The sequence below is a fragment of the Camelus bactrianus genome, chromosome 23, assembly GCF_048773025.1.
Source record: "Camelus bactrianus isolate YW-2024 breed Bactrian camel chromosome 23, ASM4877302v1, whole genome shotgun sequence".
Taxonomy (NCBI): domain Eukaryota; kingdom Metazoa; phylum Chordata; class Mammalia; order Artiodactyla; family Camelidae; genus Camelus; species Camelus bactrianus.
The window spans coordinates 29,004,042-29,028,507 of record NC_133561.1 but is presented as its reverse complement, the minus strand read 5'-3'; the positions used below and the strand labels follow the sequence as shown (position 1 = coordinate 29,028,507).

General features: G+C 51.0%; 1 protein-coding gene across 2 annotated transcripts in view; it reads right to left on the bottom strand.

Moving 5' to 3' along the window:
* Positions 1 to 24,466, bottom strand: part of PLXNA2 (plexin A2) — a 203,062-nt gene that overhangs the window by 24,147 nt on the left and 154,449 nt on the right. For both annotated transcript variants that reach the window (XM_074351904.1, XM_074351903.1), the window contains exons 12-14: positions 22,570 to 22,760; positions 6,793 to 6,944; positions 421 to 538 (exon numbers count right to left, since the gene is read on the bottom strand). In XM_074351904.1, coding sequence (XP_074208005.1) covers positions 421 to 538; positions 6,793 to 6,944; positions 22,570 to 22,760 — 461 coding nt within the window. The remainder of the gene's footprint in view (positions 1 to 420; positions 539 to 6,792; positions 6,945 to 22,569; positions 22,761 to 24,466) is intronic.

The following is a 24,466-nucleotide window of genomic DNA, read 5'->3' as shown; positions in this document are numbered from 1 at the left end:
TAGAATATCCTTGGTAGAAAACAAAGCATGTGGATAAATATAGACCTTTTTAATTAGGTCCCTCCGGTGATCTGCCCTCATTAGGCTGGAGTTAGACTAAGATATCACATTGGTGGGACAAAGGCAGCCCCTCCCCACTCTGTGTCTAGGATCCACTTTCTAAGAAAAACCTGATTTTGCTCATTTAGAACTCTGACCTGTGGCTCTCTGTGCCTCCCAAGTCTCCAAAGCATTAGTTGGTCATGCACTCAGCCCACCCGGGGAAGACAGGCTTTCCCACTTCTGGTCTCCTGCTCCATCCTTGAGAAGCCTGGAGATGCCGGCTTGGGAGGGGGAGCGTGGGGCTTTCCTGGGCAAAGTCTGGAGCAGAAGTGTGCCCTTGCAGGGAGCACGTAGCCCAGCACCAGACCCAGGACTCACCACAAAGGTGTACTGTTGATGGGATTTGGTCATGAACTCTGGCTTACACTCGCCAATGCACAGGCGCACGGGCCCAGAGGTGGTTCCCACAACGGCGTGGCCCATCTCACAGACGATCCTGAGGAGAGAGCAAACCTTCCCATGAGAGGCTTGGCGAGAGCTGGCATCCCTGCCCCTGCTGGCTCACCCCGACACAGTGAATGATTCATCGCTGTCTTGTAATAGTGCTGGCCCAAGACTCAGCTTGCTTGCTTCTGTGGCTGTGTGACCTTGGGTAAAGTACTTGCCCTCTCTGGGCCTCAGTTGCTCATTGGTGCAGTGAGAGGTTGGATGAGATCATCTCTAAAGCCCCGCGTGCCTCAGCAAGGCTATGCTGCCCATTTCTATGAGCAAGCCTGTCGTCCCCAGTGCCTAGTGCAGTGCCTAGCACTGGTAGCTACCCAATATTGGAATATTGGAATGAACCTAGCGTCCAACAGAGAGATCTAGGGGCAGTCATTTAGCATTCTTTCCTGTGCCACAAGCCAACACTGCAACTCTCCCAGAAAGAGGGATTGAGGGCTGATTGGCAAAGCTGATTCAATTGTGGTTTGTTTCCTGCGGTGAGTTTAAAAAAAGGTAGCAGATAATCTGGCAAGATAGTAGGTACCTAAAACAGGAGCTTCCTGCTACATGACAGGAGGGGAGTCTTGAGGCCAGGGGTGAGGGCGAAGGGCTGGGAGGTGAATGAGTTCATTAGGATGGCAGTCGACCCTGGATTCCCACTTCATCAAGGGCTGAGCGCACTAAACTGGTGGGCGGGGCTCTGAGCCAGCCCCAGGGTTGGAAGGCATGTCTCCCCTTACCAGGAGGCCTGGAGGGGAGGTGGGGTGTGGTGCTCTCTCTCACTGAAGTGCAGATCAACACCCCCGGGGTTGGCTTCCCTGGAGCCTGAGATAAGTTACAACAAGCACATTTACAGACTGGTTGCTTTAGTCACAGCCGCCTTCTAGAAAGAGTGGGCAGCCGGAGGACGCGGGAGGAACAGAAGCAATCGGATTCTTGGTGGGGGGACCTCTTGCCTGGAATTCTAAGGCACGGGGTGGGTGGGAAGGGCCCTCACCAGGTTCAGCAAAAAGGAACCAGGGCACAGATGGAAGGATTTCCCTTTCCTTCTGACACCATTTAACAGTTCAGAGCAGTCTGGTGCCCTTGGTAGGCTGGCTTAGTGGGGAGTCAGAAAAACAGACCCCTCTCCACTAATCCCCAGTGGTATCCTGGCACGGTGGGGGAGGTCCGTGTTTAACCGAGCGATGCTTATCTCCACGGCTTATCTAGGAAGGAAGGTAACTAAACAGAGATTTCATTTCGATGTAATAAAACTTGCATTAAACAAATACACCGCGTGCTCACACACCCGGCGTGCCACGGACCTCCATCTCCTTCATAACAGTTAATCCCAAATAAGTACTTTCACTCCTGGCGAATATTTACTTAACATGCAATAACTGTCTTATTACGTTTAGCATATTAGGTTCAACAAGAAAGTACCGAGGGCGCTTGGAAGGATGTTCTCCCTTCCCTTGCTCTGTGAACAAATAAATTAATTATGAACCCACAGTGAAGATGATAGTGATGCATCAATTAGTATTTTACACGTAACTGTCTCCTTCAACCTCATTAGCGGAGCATTCGAGAAGCTTAATTGAAGGTATTGCGTGGGGTTATTTCCGTGCTGCGACCTGCCTGGAGTAGCGACTCACCCCTCCTGCTTCCTGGGCACCTGCTCCCGCTCCTGTTTGGGGTCCCTGCCATCCTGTAAACTCTCAAGGAGCTTCAGAGGATTATCTGCTGTCTACTTGGGGAGCATGGGGAGAGGGGAGGGCCAAGAGGAAGAGGGAGCAGATAAGTCTTTTCCCCTCTCTTCTCATCAGGGCTTTCTTGTCCATTGCTCACCCCACCTTGGCCACTGTGCTGGAGCCCTCCTCGAGGAGAAAAGGAGGAAGAAATCAGGGCAGGCTTGGAGTCTCGGAAAGAAGAACACAGTAGGGTCACGGGCATATTTGTTCCTCTTGGGGCCTATCTAGGAGAGAAGGCCTAGAATGGCTGTTCAGCTGTCCCTGCAAGGAGTTAACAATGAGCTGGGGCCTCGAGGCACATTGTCTTTTCTAGAACATTCTCCTGCTCAGGGTTCATGTCCCAAAAGATGAGATTTGCTGTCAAGCACCTGGGAGAAGAGGGATGGCTGGGAGATGGGCACTGCCCAGGTGTCCAAGGCTGAGTGCCTGCAGTTGGCTCTGAATGTCCTGCCTGGAAAGGCATGATGCGAGAGACCAGGGGCTGGGCTGCAGGGAGGGTCCGGAGCTGGACCACAGGTTCCCTTCCATGGCACTGCAGCTGACTCCTCTCCCTGCTGCTGGAACGGGTTTCTAGTTCATCAAATGAGTGGGGAGAGGGGCAGCAGTCAGCAGGGGGCTGCAGAAGGTCTGGCTTCTAGTCCTAGATGGATCTAAGAACAGGGTGAGACCCCTAAGGACCCAGGCAGCACTGTAGGACTCCAATGACCTCTAATCCTTCTTCCTTTTTATTCCTGGGACCCAGTGCTTACAGTGAAGGATGCAGAGGCATCCCTGAGTGTATTTCTTATAGACATTTGAGCTCGGGGAGAGACGGAGTTAAAGGAAGAAGCAAGGGCCCCTGCAGGGAGTGGAGAGAGTTATAACTGAGGAATGAGGGTCAGGCTAAAGCAGTTTGTGAACCTTAATAATAATAAAAAAAAAAGAGCTACAATTTACCGAGCTTTGGTGGCAGGCACTGAACCAGACAGGACCTTGTGCCATCCTCAGGTTCTGCTACAGGGCAGGTCTTACTGTCTCCATTTTTAGAGACAAGGAAACCAAGGCCCAGAGACACCAAGTGACTCATCTACAGCCATAGTTCTGGTACGTGGCAGAGACACGATTCAAGTCCAAGTCAGCCTGGCTCCAAAGCTCATGCCTTTGGCGACCCCCCTCTACTGCCCCGGAATTAACGGCATGCTCTCTCTGTCTTTTTCGGAAGGGACAGGATGGACGTGGTAGCAATGCTGGGGTGGAGTTGAGGTTGTTGTTGGTGTGTGGAGGGGGTGGGGGTGGGGGCAGGGATAGGGAAGGAGGAGAGGGGAGGGAGGCAGGGAAGACCCGGCTGGGTTCCTAAGGCTCTGAGAGGTAACCACCTGAGCCCCTGCGCCCCCTCCCTTCCTGGCTGGAGATGCCCACAGGCAGAGGTGTGTGCACAATTTCTTCCTCCAGGCATTACAGGTCAGTAAAATTCCTATGATTTGACTTCTGGGGCCTCCTGCCTCCCTGCCTCCCTGCCTCCCTGGGTGACCCCGGTAGCCCCAGGCTCCCTGTGCCTTTTCAGGAGACGGCAGCTGGGGATGCCTAGAGTTCCTTTTTGGAAAATAAGGAGTTGTACTAAACAACTGTCTAACAGTTACTTAGCTTCACCATTGGAAGGCTTGACTCCTCCTGGTAGACAGGGGGCTTCTGGATTCACATTAGTGCCACTGATACACTTCCTGTTGGTGGGAGCTGCAGATTCTATGGGGCATAGAGGTCATTGCCCCTGACACCCTAAGGACCTTAGACGTGACTGTAGAGATCTACTTCTCCGTACCCATTCTCCAGATGAGGCATTTGAGGATCAGAGAGCAAAGTGACCAAAGTCATACAGCACATCAAAAGCTAAGCTCCTGGCACCCAGTCCAGTGCCCTCGCCCCACACCACACCACCTCCCACAGACTGGCACAGATGGTGCCTTTCTCCCCACGAGTGTGCATCCCTGGGGTGGGGAGGACTGGCATCTAACATCCATCTGGACACGGCTGAGTTCACAGGTGCAGCAGGTGAGAAGGAGGAGGTCTCAGGATGCAAGCTGAGTCCGTCTCACACAGAGCCCCTGTCCCAGGAGGGGCAGAGCTGCAGCCTCAACCTGGGAAATGTCCTGTGATGGAGTCGCTGGGCCCTCCACAGATCTGTAGGGTGCTGACTGCAGGACTAAACAGGGCCCTTTAACGAACATTAACCTAATTGCCGAGTGATAGATGGCACGGCACAAGCATATGGCGAGTCATTACCCTGCCCGCGAATCCTGCCCGTGCCCGGGACTCTGCGCCGGGCCCATTTAGCCAAATTCATCTCTTGCAGACATCTGTAATGATTGCGCCTGCTGCTCACTGCCCGGGATGGAGGCTTTAATGATGTTAACAAACTCTGAAACCTCGAGAGCAGTAATGAGCCTGGCACGGCTGGAAACCAGGGCGCCTGCAGCCAAGGTGCAGAGTGTGCCCGCCGCCTCCTGCCTGCTCTGCACCCGAGGAGACCACGCGGGTGGTTTTCTAGGGTGACCACCGGCCTGGGCAGGGACCCCTGGCAACCATTACCTCCCCTTTCCTATCCTCACTTCCGGTTTGTCTCGGCACTTTCCTCCCCGGGGCCCTGGGTGAGTTCGGTGCATTTGATTTCAAAGATAGATCAATATTTCCTTACGTTCCTGTGGCATGTTTCAGTCTCCAAGTTCTCATCTTACTGAATTCTCCCCCAGGCCTGTGCAGCAGGAATCATGGTTCCCATTAGGCCAATGAAGGCCAGAGAGACTGAACAACAGTTGCTAAGGCCTCAGGGCCGGTCAGTAGAGGAGGCAGGACTCAGGACACCTTTGAATTTCAAATCTCATGCAATTTCCATGTCTGGCTGCCCACGAATTTCCATTTCTCAATTCAAACCTTTCAGTCCCCCCGAAACCCTTTCGTTTGAAGTCCTGAGGCATCGCACTAAGCTGGAGACTCAGCCTGGGTCCCGAGGCCCAAGGCAGGTCCTTGAGGCCAAGGTGGATTTGGGGTCAGTGAGACTCAGTGCCTAGCTGGGTCTGGCAGGACACTGGGCTCTGTAAAGACTGCCTGACTGTGAGGACCTCTGAGGGCTCCTGTCCAAAAGCTTTCACCTCCTCTTCTGGCTCAGAAGCACCACTTACATCATTTCTCCTTTCCCTCTTCCTCATCTGTTTCCTGTAGGCCCAGCCAGGCTTCCCTCTAAGATTCCCCCCTTGCAGGGACAAGGCTGTCAGTGAAGGGTCAGGTCTGCACAATCTGAAGCTCCTTCCTCTCCCCTGTGGGGCCAGGAGGCACCACCCCAGTCCCCAAAGTCGAGGAGTTCACCCCTCCAACTCGGACCCCTCCCCAGCCACACTGGTGTCATGGCCCCTGACCCCGAAAGCCACACGCTGATGGGCCATGGAATTTGCAGGCCACTCTTATCCAGGAGTCCTCCCCCATCACTGTTAGGAAATGGAAAAAGACCTGGACTGCAAGTTAGGAGACTCGAGTTCCAACTCTGCCATGGCCACTTACACACTCAGTGAAGGGGGAAGTCTTTTGCTCTCTCTGGCTTTGTGAAATGGCGATAACAACGTCGACCTCTCAGAGTCCTCACCAATTAAAAGCGAGAGAATGGATGAGAAAGTGCAAGTGCTAATGAAAGATAAGTGACATCATTTTTACCGGCGCTAATGCTGTTTTCCTGGTTGTCGCTGCAGGCTGGCTCTGCGGAGGCTGCAGCAGGGGGAGTGAAGGGAGACAAGCCATCCTCCACGCCCTGCTCTCGGTCCTGCTCCCAGGGCCCCCTGCAGAGCTGTGTTCTCATTGGAACCAGGGTGACTTGACCCAACTTTACGCGACAAATGATGCAGAAGGATCTGGCTGCTCCCTTCCCTTTCTCCATAGGAGGAGCATCACTCCTCCTACCCTCCCGCCCTCAGCTTCGTGCCCACCTCCTGCCCACCAACTCCACAGCGGCCGCCACTGCCAAATGAACACCCCAGATTGGAACATATGTCACTCCCGGAGCCCCGATCGCCTGTCCGCCACTACATGCCTATTTTCTAATTTCCAGCTGACATTTCCCTTAGTGAAATAAATGAATTTGCTCCGGCAGAGGCCCTGCTCGGATTAAGCTGCTGTCAGAGCCCCGTGAGCCAAACAAATTGTTGCCCGCAGCCCACGGAGCAGGATGCATTCCAGTGGGGGCTGGCGGGGAAGGGGCCGGGGGAGGCCGAGGAGGAGGAGCCTGGACTGGCTGGGAAAGTGGCCCAGTTAGCCAATGGGCAGGTGAAGACTAATGCCAGGCAGTGTTGCACCAGGAGCCCTGATGCCAGAGGAGCCAGGGAACCAAGCATCAAACAGAATAGGATGCTCTAAGAGTGGCGGTGAGATAGGAGAAAGCCCTAGGAAGGCTTCTGGGATCAGAGTCCATAGGGGGACAGAGATGGGAGGTGAATCCTGGGGAAGTCCCAGAGAAGGGAGATGGTTGAGCCCCTGCCCTTAGTTGCCCGGGGAAGAAGCGGACTGGACTCACTGCTCAGCGATGATGTAATCCCCCGGCAGGGGAGTGCAGGGCACCCCAGCCACCTGCACGTGGTGGGCGATCTCGGAGAAGTCCAGACCCAGGTTCACGCCATGGATGGTCACTCGAGTGCCCCCTTCAGGAGGTCCAGACACCGTCAAAATCTGCGGGAGGGAAACGGGATGAGCAATCCTGGCCCGCCACAGAAGCAGAAGTAGCAGAGCCATTTTCCCTCCCCAGGAAGGCTTAGGGACTCTGATGGACATCGGGAATCTGGGGCAACTGAGTGTGTTTTCTCCACTTTCAGCTTATCTAGGGTCCCAGCATCATCGTGACTTCATCGATTCTTTAGGACATCCATTCATTCCTTCATTCATCCATTTATTAAAAAGAAATTATCAGAAAGTACTGGACTCGGGGCAGAAAATCATTGTTTGAGACGTGTCTCTAATGCACTGGTTGCCTGACTTTGATCAAGTTACTTAATCTCCCTGAACCTCAGTTCTTCTTAGTCGGGAAGGAAGATAATCATCTCTACCAACCTTCACGTAGAAGCTTGCAAATAGAGGGTGCTTGGGAACATTCTGTAAACCCGAAAGGACTTTGTGATTGTGATGTCCTATTGTTTCCACTGCTGTGTAGAGTTTACAATGATGACTACAACAGGAAATTTGCTTTCGAGGAACTTAGTGGTCAAGGAGGAGGAGATAAGGAGGCCATAAATAAGGCTAGCGCAGGGTACACAATGATAAGGTAGATCTGGAGGGAGCTCAGAGGAGTCCAAGACTAAGTACTGCTGTGGGTGATGACCAAAGACAGAAAGTATATTTAACATTGTTATGCAAAAATTTAAAAAAAATCCTGTGACACACACATGCTAGGATGAAAAAGAAATAGAAAAGAAATAGATCTGGGCTTTCCAAATTTTGCTAGCTTCCCATTTAGCAAGGATCATTTATTTATTCATTTCTTAATGCAGTCACCAAATGCTATCTGTCTCTTTTTGTTTTGACCCAACAGGGAAGGGAACTGCAGGATCAGGCTCTCCTAAGTTGTCACCTTCTGCCTGGGAACGGATCAGCATCTAGGAAAAATGCAGCTCTTTTGGGAGATCCAACAGATCCCTGGGCATAAGTTCATACTTTGTGGTCCACAGTTATCCAAAGCAGGAGGAACTTAGATGTGAACTCAACCCTAGGCAGGAACATAGAATTTCAGAACTGGAAGGAGACTTGGGGGAGCGTATTCTAAGATCGTCACACAACCTGTATACACAGTTGTAAAACAGCCCGGAGCACTTTTTTTAAAATTTGCATATCATTTTTTTTAAATACCTTTATTGTGGTATGGTTCCTGTACAGCCAACTACACCTCTTTCAGATGTGCACTTTGATGAATTTTGATAGATGTGCACACCCATGAAACCACCACCACAATCAAGATAGCTGGGGCCCTTTTCACCACATCATTAGAAAGGCAAGACAGGGAGGGAGGGTTGATCAAGGCCAAGAGTCCAGAATTTTTTAGATGGGACCTGGGGGCAGAGAGGATAAGTATGTACAGACGAAAATGCCATCGAAGGTTTGGGGACTCTTCCCCCACCCTGTTTCCCACAAAGGGGCACTGCTCTCTTCCTGTGATGCTGAGTGCCCTGTGTTCTGCCACCAACTCACCCGACCACGAGTCCCCAAGTGATAGCGACAGGGAAGAGAAAATGGTGGGGATGAGGATGAAGGGGACGGGCCTCCTCCCTCACCGCCCGCTGACTCCCCGGCTCTCGTGCGTTCCCTGCACAGCCAGGACTCCTCATGAGGCCTCCTGCCCTCCCACCCTCTTCTGCAAGCCTTCGATGGGTCAGCTTCCTTCCTCCTCCCAGCCCTGACCGTGAACTCTCATCTAGGGGCTCATTTCACCCCAGTCACCTTGTCTGTGGCTCTGACTCCCTTCTCTGGGAATAAAACATCCCACCTTATGAATAAAAATAAAAAAGATTCATGAGATGAATCAAGAGAGGGACAGCAGAGGGGGTTCCGAGGCATCCCTGTGTGCTGGACATGTATGTGACTGTAGGGGTGGCAGACAAGGCAGGGCAATTTGGAAAGAAAGCTGGCCTGGGGAACCATGGCTTTTCTGTCCCTGGAGATTCTAAAAATAACCAAATACTAGATCTTGGCTGTTCCATTCTCCCCTGGTGTCACTTCTTCTGGTCCCTGGGCCTCCTGGGCTCTGGGAGATGGATAATGAGGAATAGGGAAGGGGCAGCCCTCATGCCCCTGCAGGAGAGCATCAGGAGGAAGGAAGTAGCTTTGAGCGACTCTGAGCACCTGGTTCTCCTCTGATCTTGGAATGAGCATCACCGGCCCCCTCACTCCTCCCCCAGCCACCTGGATGCCAGGAACCCACCAACCGAAAACCTGACAGAACTGTGGGGATTGGTTCTGCTCTCTTCCACCCTACTTTTATTTTTAAAAATACATTCTTTTGCCTCGCTGTGGTTAATTACAACCTTTCAGAAAAAAATGAAATGAAATCTTTCTGCAGAGCCTAAAAATATTTCCGTCTTGCAGGTAGCATGTGGGGATTGCATTGTGGGTATTTGGCGGTGTTGGCAGGTCCCACGGGGCAGCCTCCTCCTGCCGGGAAGTCACTGCAGCGTCCCCTTCTGATATTCGAGGGTCAGGGCAGGGACATGATCATGGCACTGGGAGGGCTGTAGGGTCCAGAAGCATAAGCCAACTTATACTGTTTAGAGAAGGAAGACTTAGAAAATCTTAGCGAGCATTATGATCTTGGCGTGAAGGCCCATGTTAAAGAGATAGGTAGTCTGGGGTGTGGAGACACCAGGCTGATCCCTTCTAACCCAGCTGACAGCTGCTGGGATCCAAGCTGGGAGAATCAGTGTCCTCATGGGTCATTGCAGCACACTTACTCACTTCTTGCAGCACAGGCTGTGTGCGGTGCCGCCGGCACCCGGGGAGGTGGTGAAGGAGTTTGGTGGGGGCAGGGGGTCAAAGCGCTCAGCAGTCACTGCACCCTGGGGTTTACAAGGGACGTAGTGTCCTCTTACAAAACTGATGTAGAGAAGTCTGGATTTCCAAAACATAGATATGGTGGTGAGCTTTTGATTTGCAAGAGGATTCCCAAGGCCTCCATTACGGATGACTTCCAAATCTATATCGTTGGCTCAGACCTCTCTCCTGAGCTCCATATCCATATATCCTATCGCTACTGGACATCTCGACTTCCACCCGCATGTCCCTCGGGCACCTCAAATTTTGCCAAATCTAAAAATGAACTCTTAATTTTTCCTCCTTCCACCCCCAACCTGATTAGCCTCCCAGATCCTCTTTCAAGGTTAATGGAATCCCTGTGTAGCCAGCCAGGAGTCTTGCAAGCACCTTCGTCTGTTTCCTTCTCCTCACCTACCATGTATAATAAATACAGGTACCATCAGCTCTTTATTCCCAGATGTCTTTTGAGTCTGTGCCCAGCTCTGGGTTCCAGAGCAGGTGATAAGCAGAGCTGCACCCCCCTCACCCACATTAACTGTCTCCGTCCACGAGATCTGACTTCCTCATGCTGCCAGGTGACCTTCATGAACACATACTGGTGACTGGTCGCTTGCTCGAAAAACCTTCAGTGACTCTGAAGGGACTGTCCAGGCAAAGTCCCTAATTCCTGGCTTGGCCCTCCACGTTCTGATCTTTGTGACTTCCTCAGCCACATCTGCCATCTTATCCTATGTCCTCCCTGTGCTTCTCAGATCCCAGCCATCCCCGTACACAAAATGCACTTTAAAAATCTCTGTGCCTTTGCACCTGTCATTTGCTTCCCCATCAGCTTAAAAATCAGAGAGTCAAGGTGAGGTCTGGGCTCAGTGTGCAAAGGAACAGAGGAAGGTGTCCTGTAGGACACACCCCCTGCCACCTGAGGGCTTCCAGGTGACTCTGAGAATGAGTCTCAGGGCTTTGGTGTCTGGGTGGTGGCCTGGGATGGTAAAAACCTGGCCATCCTGCTCCCCTCATCTCCCCCCAGGACCAAGAATGGAGGAGAGGCTCTAGAGGGGACGCTTGAAGGGAGAGGACCTATCCCCCAGAGAAGGAGCGAGCAGGACTCTTCAGGACATCGCTTCAGACCAGGAAGTGCTCCCTCCTAGAGACCGCCTCCAAGGCTCTCTCCTAGGAGCTGTGTTAGGTTTCAGGGCACCCAGCATGGCCCCTGGACGGCTTGGTTCTCTCAGGAGGCAAGTCTGGCCTCTCCATGTGGCTCTATAAAGAGGCAAGTTAGTGGAGTCCCCGGCTGCTGCAGAACTCCAAGGAAGGTCTTCCAGATCTGGAAGAAGCTGTAGGGAGGTGGGAGGGGAGAGCTCAACTCCTGCAGAGGTGAGGGCACGAGGGCAGGGTGGAGTCATAGCGATTCCCCGACTGACAGAGGGGAAACCAAGATATGGCCAGGATGGTGACCAGATTCGCACGTCTTGGCTCCTAGTTTCAGATGCTCTTGGGCAGCTGGCTACTCCAGGGTTTGGAAGAGAGATCTGCGGATGCTCGGGCAGTGTCTGCTGCAGGAAGGGAGTAACCTCTGGAGTGAGACAGACTTGAATTTGAATTCCAGCTCTGATACTCACAAGCTATGTGACCTTCAGTCTCAGTGTCCTTATCAGAAAACAGACAACCATGCTTGCTTCACAGGGATGTTGTGAAGGTGAAGGGAGGCGACATTTGGAAAGTCCCTAATGTGATGGCGGTTGGTTTAGAGAGCAGGTCTTGATAATTGGCCATTTCCTTCCTTGCGTTCCCCGGGCACCTGTGCCTTCCTGGATCACAAAAACAGGGGATGGTGGTGTTGGAGGGCACTTAGAGATGATGAGAATCTTCCTATTTATCTGGAGGAAGGACACATGGTCCACAGAACTCATAACTTAGAAGGGGTCAAGTGACCCACAGTAGGCACCTACTCACGGGCTGACTGGCAAACTTGGCCAGGACGTGGCCACGCTGCCCAGGGCAGGGCTTTGGCTTCGGTGGACTCTGGGCTCTGCATGAAGCGTATTCTGAGCCAGGCATCACCCTTTCACCCAGAATAAATCTGGGAGGATGCCGGCCCTGTCTGAAATGGTCTTCCTGCTTCCCTCCCTCCCTTTTCGCCACTTCTGTCCCCTGGCTATTAGCCATTGCAGGGTAGGCGCAGTGCTTCCCAACGAACTCAATGAATCCTTTCAGGAAAGGGATTCTGAATGGGACACTCACGTAAACAAGTGGTTTGACGGTTTGGGATGTGTGTGAGTGTGCGCCGTGGGGGTGTGGAGAGTGGGGAAAGGGAGCTGAAATCCTGCGAGATCAGCTGGGAAGATCTTTAGATATTGACTAATTTCAGTCTCATGCTTCCCAACACATATTGCACTGTAGACCAGAAATCTATCTAAATTCTCTTCTGTGGACCTCAGAAGGGAGAGTTAGGAGCTGGGGATGAGGGAGTGAAGAGCCCAGAAGCTGAAGGGTGCAGGGGGTGATTGGGGTACCTCTCCTATGTTCTGTGCTGGCTCTTGCTTTGTACTCCTCCCCGGCCCCCCTTCTAGAGCTCGGGTTCAGCTCTCTGATGTATTATGTACATGTGCTCCCGAGGCGAGCTAGGGGTCCCCATGGTTTTAGGCTCTAAGGCCCACGTGCACTTGGCATGTGGTTCCCCCTGCCGATCAAGCATGATGTTGACAAATGCCTACCCCTCTTGCAAGGCTCTGCCAAAGGAAGCCTCCTCAGTGAGGCTCTCTCTGACCCCCTTTTGCAGATTTAGTAGCCCCTTTGCCTGCACCCCTACACCTTCATTGGTGGACACCCCCAAGATAACAATGGCCAACCTGGACTGAAACTGTGTCTTTCCTCAGTAAGACAATAACTGTCTTGGGGCAGAAATTACCTCGTTTTTCTTAGCAACTGAATCCTTAGTACACTGCCTGGGACAGAGCAGCTGGCAGTAAATATCCCCAGTTCTTTATTCCTGGGAAACGTTGGTCTCAAGCAGACTCTAGTAGAAACCATGTTCTTCAAGGACCACTGGGAGAACAGAGGTAGCTACGTGTTGCTTGGGAGTGAAGCAGCATTTCCACATCGGAAGCATCAAAAAGTTCTTCCCGCGGCCTCTCTTACTTTAATTGAAGACAGTTTCTGCTGTGATGCGTCATTGAATGGAGGACTGAACAGCTGCTTCTTCATCAAACATCCTTCAGATGCTGAAGACAGCAATTATGTCGCCCCAGTCTGTGCTTCGGCAGTTCTGTTAGCCTTTTGTTGGAAGATTTTGTTTTCCAGACCCTTTGATCATTTCAGACGCTTTTCTTTGGACCCTGGGATATCCGTGCATCCTCTGAGAGTGTAAGGACCCCACGCAGGCTTGTGGCTTGAGCAAAGGCCTGCTGGTGTCCAGCAAGGGGGGCCTGTGCCAATGACTTCCCTTAGCGCATCGCACAGGCCATGAGCCAGGCTGGCCCTGGGCAGATCCCGAGGGAGAATAAACCCTTATCTTTTCCATGTGCGTTTTTTACGCCCAGAAGTTTCTTCCCCCATTTTAGTCACCTCTCACCCTACGATTCCCTCTTCCCTAAAGAACCCTTTATTTGCATCTTAATGGGACGCTGTGTTACTACCTTGCCTTAAGAGTACTGTCTTTTTAACTGGCCATAGAATTAAAAGTTTGTCTATTTGCAGGATTCAGAAGGAAAATGTGGGAAATATGCTAAAGCAGAGGGCTCAGTCCAGTAGCCCTAAGTCCTGCCCCAGAAGCAGTCGTGGACCATGCCTGGGATGTAAAGGTGGGGCTGGTCCACTTCATCTACTCATCTTAGGCCAGGATGAATAGGCCAGTAGATGTGGGATGAGGCTGGCACGTGCTGATGGGAGGGGACTAGCCGGGAGACTCCCGACTCCACTCAAATTCTCCTGGAACCCCTGATTTGGAGAGCCACTTCCCCACCGCCTCAGACCCCACCTGCCAGCAGCACAGCCGGACGCAGCCTGCCGCACGCCTGAGCACCCCGGCCAAATCTGTATTCCTGCCAGACTGTGTCATGTTTGTTTTCCACCGTGGGTGCCGTGACCTGGAAAACAGCCGCCGCGATGCTGCACTCGCCCTGATTCTGCAGCCGCTAATTGAACAGTTCGGAGGGAACTATGCCACAAAGCCGCCCAAGGGCGAGAGCAGATGCAGCCGATTAATTACAGCTGGGGAGCTCCGAAGGGCTGCACCGGGGAGCAGAGCGGGAGGCGCTGGAGGCCCAGGGGCTCGGCAGCCCAGGGAGGCCAGGTGGGCCATTCCTGGACTCCGGTAGAGCCATGGACAGATGGAGCTGGGTCCTCTTACAGGATAGATGTTTAAGGGGTCACAGGAGAACCCCTTTATGGTGGGAGCCTCACAAGGTCCGGCTCCCATGCTAGAGGCCCCGTCTTCCTCTGCTTATATCTCCTGCCTGATAGACATGGTGGGAGAGAAGACGGAAACGGGCATCGGCTCCAGGTTATTGAAGAGTCCAATGCTGATGACTACCATTTTTTTTTTCATTTATTAAGTACTTATCATGAGCCAGGAATTGTGCCAAGGACTTTGTATATTTTATCCCACTTAGGGCTCATAACAAGTTATGAGGGAGGTACTATTTTCATTCTCATTTTACAGATGGGGAATGGTGACCCAGAGAGGTTAAGCAACTTACTCAAGGTTACACAGTGAGTGGCAGAGCCCTGCCAGGTCTATCCAACCTGTGCTTTCAGCCTCCACACCACACTGCCTGAGTCACCATCCTCCTGCCTCGGGAGAGACTCCTAGGTCATAGCCACAAGAACTCGTACACCAGTCTGCTCGTGGGTCCCTCTGTGCAGGTTCCCCCGCCCCTCTTCCATGGCCAAGGCCATACTGGCTACTTTCTAAGGAGCTCTGGCCTTGGCTTTGCTAGGACCAGCACCCCTCTGACCTTTTCAGCTTCCATCCCCCATCGTCTCTGGCCCTGCCTCTGCAAAGGTCCACATTACCCCCCGAAGCCTTGCCCCTTTGTCATCTCTCCCTGTGCATTCCAGTCTCCCTGAATGATGCTGGGAGTGGGGACTGCGGGCCTCCTTCCCATCTCTGCAGCAGGCTTGATGAAGAGCTTGGTGTCTGCATCATTCCCTCCTCCAGCACTGTGGATGGAGAGTTCTATTTGTCTAAGTGAGCCCCAGAAAGAGATGAAGGATGCTATACTGGTCTAGAGTCAAGGAGCTAAGGCTTAATTCCTAGTTCTAAAGCTTACTAGCAGTGTGACTTTAAAAAGCATATCACACCTCACAGTGCCTTGGTTTCCTCATCTGTAAAACGGGGCTAATGGTAGTAGCTTCTGCCCCATAAAAGTTGTCGTAAGGTCCAACTGAGATAACATAGGTAAGGTGCTAAGTTAGCAGGACTATGTGCCAGGGAAGCATTCAGTGAGTATTAGCTATTATTTTTCTCATTGCTATTTTATGATTAAGAAATTGGGGCAGAAGCCAGGCTAGCTGAGGTCCGGAGAAACAATGGTTTCATTTTTATAAGCATCCTATGCAGGTCGAGCCCCTGGGTATAGTTCTCGGTGGGGCTCAAGGGAGAGGCAGGGAGCCTACTTGCAGAGGGGAAGTGCCGGTGTGGAGATCGTCCAGCACGGGCCTTGGCCGCCTCTCTGATTAGCTGGTACAGCTCTCGCCATGACTCTAGCAGGCTGTCAGCACCCTAGACTGCATTCTTAAGAGCAGATGGGAGAGACTGGCATCAGAGCCTCCCAGAGCAGCCAAGGGAGGGGCTCCCAGAGGAGTCGCCCCAGGGTGGGGCATCTCTAGCTGATGGTCAGGCTTAGTATGAGAAGCTCTTGTGCCTGAGATTGGGATCAGGAGGGTTCTGCCAGGAGCAACCCCTAATCAGGACAAGCCAGTGAGGACAATGGCGGGTGGGCAGCCAGCTAATCCTCTCCTGACTAATCCACTTACTCCTTTCCTGTTGCTTAGAGTTTTCCTGACTTCAGAGGGCAGCGATGCCAACTTTGTGCCTGCAAATTTTGATCCCAGCCTGGCTCCCCAGAAACACCTGGGTACTGGATCCAAGATGGCAAACTGTCACATTCTTTTCCAACTTGGCACGTGTGTGTGAGTGTGTGTGTGTGAGTATGCGTGTACACGTGGGTGTGCACACTCTTCACGGTAGGCTAGAGCCCGGCTGACGAGCTCTGCAGGACTCTATGGCATCGGCGACACCAGCTCTCCTACCCGGCGTGAATCCTTGCTGGCTGTCTGAGCTGATAGTACATTCACAACCTAATTGTTATCTCAGCAGAGTAACTCCATTATTCATCCTGACACCATATCCCGTTAGCTGTTTGTTGCAGTGATGTTATATTAATGAGGCCTGCAAATAAATGAACGAGAGATCAGAGGGCCGACTTGTTTCTCAGGAAAGCTGACTGACTTATTTATTTATTTGTTGGGAACTTTGCAGCCAGTTGCTCTGGCCCTGGGCAGAAGGCTCTTGGCCTTTCCTGCCGAGATGCGGTGCAGCCTTCTAGATAAAGACTTGTAGGTGTCCAGTTCCCCCAGACAGTTTCACAAATGCACTTGCATCTGAGAGAATCCAGCAAAAGAATCTCCCTGAAAATATCTGGGCAAGCAGAGAGCAGGAGGAAGCGAGAACAATGGACCATCTCAAACCATTATCCCATCAACAATTACTTATGCTTGGTTTTGGAAGGCAGCGTTGACAGTTTCCTACAATGGGTTTTCTTTCCCTATTACATGGACCTAAGATAATGTTAAACAGACTCCACGTTCCCTAACTGTGGACTAGTGAGGTGTGGGAGGAGTTACTGAAGTTCACAAACTTATACAGTCAAAGCTATGAGGTGGGTGAGGGAGAGACCTACCGGCAGCAGTGTGGCCTTACTGGGCGATGCGGCAGGTGATTTCAGAAACACACAGGAACATTCCTTGGTACCCAAATGGTGTAGGTTCCTGGTCACTCCCTGAGACCCCAATACCAGGGATTTGTCCCTTGCATCCCAAGCTTCCTTTGCCTTTACTTCACCCTGATCTCTGTTCTCACGTGGGCTTTATCCTCTGGGCTCTCCCATCAGGCTGGAATGTTCGAGAAGTCAGAGCCATCAGAGCAACCTTCACTGTAACCACCATCCCATTGATAGACACAATCAGAAACTGACCAAACCGAGTCTGAGAGCTTTACAAAGCACACAATTAAAGTAACAGCTCCTCTGCACATGCAAGAGGTGATCGCCTCAAGCTTAAAAGTGCCCCCAAGTGCTTTTCCCTTTTGCTCCCTTACTCATAGGAATAAGTGTGGAACTAAGTATCTTTAGGAAGACAGGTGAAGGCTTAAAAGGGTAGCTAATGTTCCCAGTTTGTCTGGCATCTCCTGAGACCTTCCAAGAGGAGTCAGGTCCTGGGCACAGGTGTTTTTAGGATGGGGTGAGGTGGGAAAATGCATAGCCAGGGAAAACTTCTCCACCCCTCTGAGCAACAGAGGTCGCGTGGAGTGGTGGAGCAGATCAGCATTCTGCAGTCAGAAGGCCCTAGTCTTGAATTTGTTCTGACACTAACCAGATGTGCAACTTTGGGCAAATTATTTACTCCCCTAAGCACTGTTCCCCCAGCTCTTAAATGGAGATGATTCTAGCCATCTCGCAGGGTGGTAAGGAGGAGTAGGTGTGCGGATCACATGGTTCTGGACATAGTAGTGTCTTGTTAAAGAAAAGTTATTATGATTAAGGCTCCCAGAACTAGAATGTGCCTCATCTTATTCATGTCCTTGGCCTGAGGTTGGTGTCCTCGTTAGGAGTGGAGACCTAGGTTCCTTTTGCAGTTCTCTTTCCAAATAGAAGCCAACTGCAAAGGATGTAGAGTAGAAATCTCTGTCTGAGGCCCTTTGGAAGGAGCAGGGCAGTCGGCAGGGCAAGCAGCTTCCAGCCTCCTCCAGGTGGCCCATGTTCAGGGATAGGCTGGCTGCATCCCACTGCCTCCACCCCAGGACTAATTTATCCTTGTGCGAACTGCCAGTCCTAGCACAGTGCCTGGCATATGGCAGCCACTCATTAAATGAACAATTAATGGGTGAATTAATTCCTTAGAACTGTGGCGTGTCCTCCTTTTGTTCAGAATGTTCTGTTGTGGGTTGAATTTTATCTCCCACAAATTCATATGTTGACTTCCTATTTGCAGAGAAGGTCTTTATAGCAGTAATCGTGTTAAAATGAGGCCGTTGGTGTGGGCCTTAATCGAATGTGACTGGGATCCTTATTTAAAAAAAAAAATTGGTGACAGACATGCACGCAGGGAGAACACCGTGTGGACACAAGGCAGAGGTTGGGCTGTCACTTCTACAAGTCAGCGAACGCCAAAGATTGCTGCAAACTACCCGAAGCCAAGAGAAAGGCGTGGAACAGATGCTTCTCTCAGCCCTCAGAAGGAGTTAACCCTACTGATGCCTGAATGTCAGACTTCTGGCCTCCAAAGCAGTAAGAAAGCAGACTGCTGTTCTTTAACCCCTCCAGTTTGTGATGCTTTGTAACTGCAGCCCCAGTGGACCGATACACACCCACTGTGAGTAGAGACCTCTGTCCCATGAGTTCCAAAGCCCCTTGGCCCTTCCTAAATTTCTCTTCTCAAGAATGTGTCTGATCTCTTTTCCTCTCCTGCTGCAGGCTATCCACTCACGGTTTCTTGGGAAATGTTGTCTCTGGGCTTTCCTTCCTTTCTACGGGATGGTCCTGATCTCCTTCTCTGTGACGTCCCAGTAGGTCCTGAAGCACATGCTGGGAAGAACAGACACGTGGCGGGCTCGGCGCCTCACGGGCTTTCCAAACCTCTGCACGTCTCCTGTTTGGGGGGCTGAACAGGTGACACGGGCACAGACGCCCGGGATGACGGCTGGAATGGGAGCAGCCTGGGCTGCCTCCCACGGGGGACAGCGTCATTATCACACCAAGGACTGGCTGAGAAGAAGCAGACGGTGAGTCCTGAGGGGGTCCTAACCTGAAGTTGATGCAAACTGGGAAATTCAATCAGCTGTTAAGGCTTGTCCTACATGGAGCTGCCATAAAAGATGGGTCTCCAGGGGAGGGCTTGGTTGCCATGGAGACAGTGGGTAAGGAGGGGTTCAGGGAAGAACACAGCTGTTCATTCAACTAAGCTTGAGCTCACTCCTTTTCCTAAAGTAGGAAAAGGCTCCTTCGTGGTCAGCTCATCGATTTCCCTGCCCCTGGGCAGGACAGCACCAGTCTGGTCCCCGCTTGTTTCCAGCACTGGAAATGCTGCCGCTCCCGGCAGCCATCTGGGGCCCTCAGAGAATCCCTCTCTTTTCTCCCTCAGGAAAAATCTTAGTAGTAAATGGCTTCTGTTTGCATGTGGGGTTGTGCTGAGGGGCTACACATTTTGAAGATAGGGAAGGGCCAGAGACAAGAGGGAGGTACGTATAAAAGGGCACGGGGCTCATAGAATTCCGATTATTAAGAAAAAGATCTATGCCAACACCAAGGAATTAGCCAAGAAAGCTGAGGTAAAGAAAATGGGTTAATTCTTCTTAAAAGTTACCTTTAACAAATTATACATTTTTGGTAATAAATGCCATAGAAGTGAGGCTGTTTCCTCAGGGCATCTTACAGAGAGGTGTCTAAAGTTGATTCTTTCCATTACTGGTGATGTTAACTTGGTTAAGGTTCTGTCTACCAGGTTCCCTCACTGTAAAGGGTTTATGAAAGTTCTTTGTACTATTTGTCTTGTTGTATAATCCATATCTTACAGGGAGATAGCTTGAGACTATGTAAATATCCTATTTCTCATTATACTTTATTCACTAATTTAAGTGAATTCCTGCCTGAAATAATTAGTACTGTGAATTTGGCCAAATGGTGATTTTCTTATTTCCCTAAGTCCTTCTACATTTATGAGTTGGAATTCCAGTATAAAGAACTTCCTCTCTCTCACATTAATTATTTGTTTGTCTATTTATTTATACCAATAAGGGTCATAGATTCTTATTTTATTCTCTTGCATATAGTCCATTAGTATAATTATGTATTTTCTTGCTCACATTGTCCCAGATTTGGCCACTAGGGCCAAATCAAGTTGGCTCCTGTGCCCTTTTAAAAGCCCATTTGGCTTTTAGTGTTCTTTGCCCAAAATATATAACCTGAATTTAATCATGAGGAAATATCAGACAAATCCAAATTGAGGGACATTCTGCAAAATATGGTCCTATGCTCTTCACCAGTGTCAAGGTCATGAAAGATGAAGACTGAGGATTATAGCTCAGAGGACCCCTGACGGTGGACTGTCACACGTGATTGTGGACTGGATCCTGGACCAGAAATCCTGGCAAATGTGACTAGGACATGTGTATTAGATGGCTTTATTCTATCATTGTTAATTTCCTGATTTTGATAATTGTACTGTGGTTATGTAAGATGTTAATTTGGGAGAATCTGGGTGAAGGGTATAAAAAAGTTCTTTGTACTATTTTCGCACCGTTTTAAAAGTCTGAAATTATTTCAAACGTGAAAAGTTAAAAAAAAATTCAGTATGACTTTTACAGGGAGCAGAGGATAGGCTGGGGGTGGGAGATGCAGAATGAAAGCGAATAAAACATTCCAGCCCTGGCTCCTCCCTCCACATGTCCTGTCCAGAATGCTGTCCCGAGTGTGGCTGGAGACCCAGCGTGGGTTTGTCTCTCCCCCAAGGTGCTCTTCCTTCCTCCATAGCCTCTACTTGAAAAACCCCAACAGGAGACCCCACTGCTCAGGGCCTCCGACTCCTGCTGCTACATTCCCTGGGAAAATCAGTTACAGTCTAATTACCTCAGGGGGTTAATTAGCATCGTGTGCCTGGGTGTCCTCTGTGAACAGAGCAGCCTGTCAGTCCCCGGTCAGCGAGCAGGGCCGGCTGAGGCAGAGCAGGGAAGCCTGCCCCTGGGCTGGGCTGGGGGCCTCCTGCCAGTCTGGGACTGGATGGGGCTGGGGCAGCAGCCAGGGCTGGGGGAGCTGAGGGGAGCTGACGGAAATCATTCCCTGCCTAATTTAGGCTCCCCTAAACCACAGGTGCAGAGGACAGAGAGGTGGACAACTGCGGCAGCAAGAAGAATTACAGAACAGAGCAAGTTCTCAGGCCAGTTGTTGCTGGAAATTACTAGAATCAGGGAGAAGGCATGGAGCTCTGAGCAGCTCGGGGAGCTAGCTGTCTGAGGGCAGAGGCTGGGGCACCACCAGCAGTCCTGGCAAACACTTTCCCTGTGAGACAGACACAGGAGAGAGTCAGTCGGTACCATCGCTAGCCATGGCCGAGAGAAAAATGGGATGGAGGAAGCCCAGTCTTTGAGGTGCAGTGTCTGCACCCTCCTAACATCTTCCCACCTGGGTGGCGGGAAACTCTCCTATAGCGCCGCGCTGTCCCTGGGAGATGCTGTCCTGTGGATGGAGGCATGTATCTGGTCCGCATCCTCTAGAAGGTCCGATGTCAAGGAAAGAAAAGCACCACTTCTTGTTTTATGTCACTTGGGCAAATCATAGAGACTTTAAAAATGGTTTTATGATTAAATAAACCTGAGCTGAAATACCAACTCTGCCACTTAATAGCTGTGTGAATTTGGAGAATTTGGAGCCTCGTTCTCTTCCTCTGTAAAACGGAGGTAAGAATATTTACTTCTTGTGGTGGTTGCGAGGATTAAATGAGACTGTGCCCAGCACACTAAACAAAGATCTGCTCCCTTGTCAAACAGCCCGAGTTATTGGAGGCTAACAACGCTCGTTCAGTCGCGAGACTTTTCCCTTTTTACTGAGCTGAAGCTTCAAGAACGATCATAGGGATGTCCTGCAAGTTTCCCAACCCTCGGTAACAGAGGTGAGGGTTGGGTGAGCTTTCTCTGGCCAGCAGGGAAAATGAGGTTGGGAAAGGGACACCGCAGCAGCTCAGAGAAGAGGCAGAGAAGGAGCAGTCCTTCTTGCTTCCTTAAACGTGCAGATCACAGTGGTACCTGCCCTGGCCCCTATTTCTAGTCACCGAAAGGAATGTGCAATTAATTTCAACACACAAGCGACGGTCGTTCGGTGAATAGGGAGCAGTGAAGAGTGATGAGTGCATAATGCGACCGAAGTTAAATACAACTATTCCTGTCCCCAGCCATTCAAATCCCAAGCAGCTGCAAGTTCATTCACATCATCTATTCATCTTCCTTTGCAATTTACTATTCAGGAAACATCATTTTTTCCAGGATAATTAATTACCTATTTCTTTCCATTAAAATGCACAAACAAATTGGGACAGAGAGTGAACCTGGGGAAATGGCACGGTGGCTAATGGAGTGCCTGCCTTCACTCTCCCCTTCCGCTTTCAACTTTGCAACTCTGAGCTAATTGCAGCTCCTGACATCATGTTTCTGTGAGAAAAGCTAAACCTGTTTTCTGAAATGTTCACCCACCATGCCGCCAATTTCTTGTCCACACCTGCCTCAGCCAGCCTGGCAGGGAGGCTGGGCTGGTTCTGCCTCTCTCGTGTGCCCGTGCACACAGATGTGCTCACGCCTTTGTGCGCGAGCAGGAGGATACACTTCCATACTTTTGTCACTTACGCCTGGACACAGGCCATTGAGAAACCCATGGGAGGCTTTATACATCCCCACGTTAAACTCACTCTATGCCAAGAATTCTTCCACAAACATTCAACTTTTACACTCCTCTCCCGCTGCCCTGGGGTCAGCTCCTGGCTCTCCCGTCCCACTCTGGGAACTTGGGGGACTCACCTCGGTGATTTGGGGATTGGAGCACTTAACGTTGTGGCTGGACCAGTCGAGCCAGGGGCTGGAGGGGCTGGTACAGTGCTGCTGGAGGGTGCACCTGCGCTCACCGCTGCACCAGCCACACTCAAACTTCCGGTCGGCCTTGAGGCAGAGGCCACAGCTCTCCCGCTGGGCCGCACACTTATACAGATGAACTGCAATGAGAAGGGTGGGGGGAGCAGTCACAGCTGGGATTGCAGAGAACGTCTCACAATTTACCCTCTTCTTGCAGGCGTGATGGAAACCGCCCCCAACCACGGATAACACCAATGATCATCATTATCATTGCAAGAATAATTGATGGGGAATTAATAATAAATTGAGCCTCTCAGCAGTCTTTTAAAGGCGCTACAGAAAATACTATTATTTAAGAGTTCTGGCTCCAGATTCATTGGATCAGGGCTTTAATTGTGGCGTCACCACTTGCTAGCAACGTGACAAAGAATTTAATTTCTTTGAACCTTCTGTACCTCATCTATAACCTGGTGATAATCATCGTTTTTGGTGACGTTTGAATGCGATGTATATTCAGTGCTTAGCACAGTGCCTGTAACATATCGCATATTTGATACACACTTATTATCGTTTCCTTCGAACTCAAACTACATTCTTATCCTGCTGCTTCTCTTCCTCTCACATGTGGCCCTCGTCGGAAGAGGTAAGGGTTGACTGTCCCATTTGAAGCACAAATGAAGCTCAAAGAGCGACATAATGACTCTTGGGATTTACTGAGGTTAGTGTCCCAAGCTGGGATGCTGCAATTCCGACTCGCTGTGATGCCACAGTGCAGGTCCTGAGAGGAGAGAGGCATCTCGCCTGGCACATTGGGGACTGGGTGAGGCTGGGAGAGGAGTCAGCTGGGGCTTCAAGGAAGACTAGGTGCCTGGCAGAGTGGAGGAAAGAGGGTTGACGGAGTCCTGTTCACGGCTCTGTAGGTGGAAAGGATGTCCCCAGAGAGGACAAACTGGCTCCTTAACAGCCGCTTTTGGAGCCTGCAAACGCTTTGCTGTTGTCTCTTACTGATGTGGAAGCCCTAGACAGGCCGGCCAGCAGAACTGCGTTTTGTGAGCTTGAGGTTTATTTGTTGTCTACTGGTGTTCTGAATTCAGAGTCCCAAGTGGAATTCTCCAGATGCAGAAAACTCGGAAAGCCATTTTTCAACTCTTCTGGTCAAGCAGACATAAGCTCTCAGGCCTGGGCGGCCTGCCTCTGGGGTCAGGGGCATACCCCAGGGGAGGGGTAATTTTTAATTCTTCCATGGGTCCTCATCCTGTTCCTCTGCTCTGCCACGCAGGGACTGTATTTAAACATCCTCATGCCTATGGCTTCTTATGGCAGAGGGCAGGAAATGGGAATCTTAAAATGAGTAAGTCCACGTTGTGCATTTATTAATATCCACAAATGGTCCACATCTAACTTCTCGTTTGACCCTCTTGATGCCCCTGAGAGGTGCGCATCCTTCCCCCCACTTCCCAGATTGGGAAGCTGGGATGTAGAGAGTAGGCACCGTGATTCGTCTGAGTTCTCACGGCCATCAGTGAAAGAGCCCGGATTTGGACCCTGGCATGTTGGGTTCTAGAATCCGAGTCCTTAAGCTCTGTGGCCTTCTCTCTATATCACACAGTGCACAGCCTCCAGGAACAGCTGGGCTCTGGGATGGTGGCGCATGTGAGGATGCTGCCGCCTGTGTGCTCAGGAGCTGCTTAAAAGTTGTCGGGCACCACAAGGGAGGGTTCTGACGTGACAGCTTGGATGTGGCCGTTTTTCCTCCAGGCTCCAGATGCAAAGGCCACCTCTGGGAACTAAGCCCAGATCCTCAGCAGGGGAAATGTCTCTCTCTTAGTGCTGAGAATATCTGGCC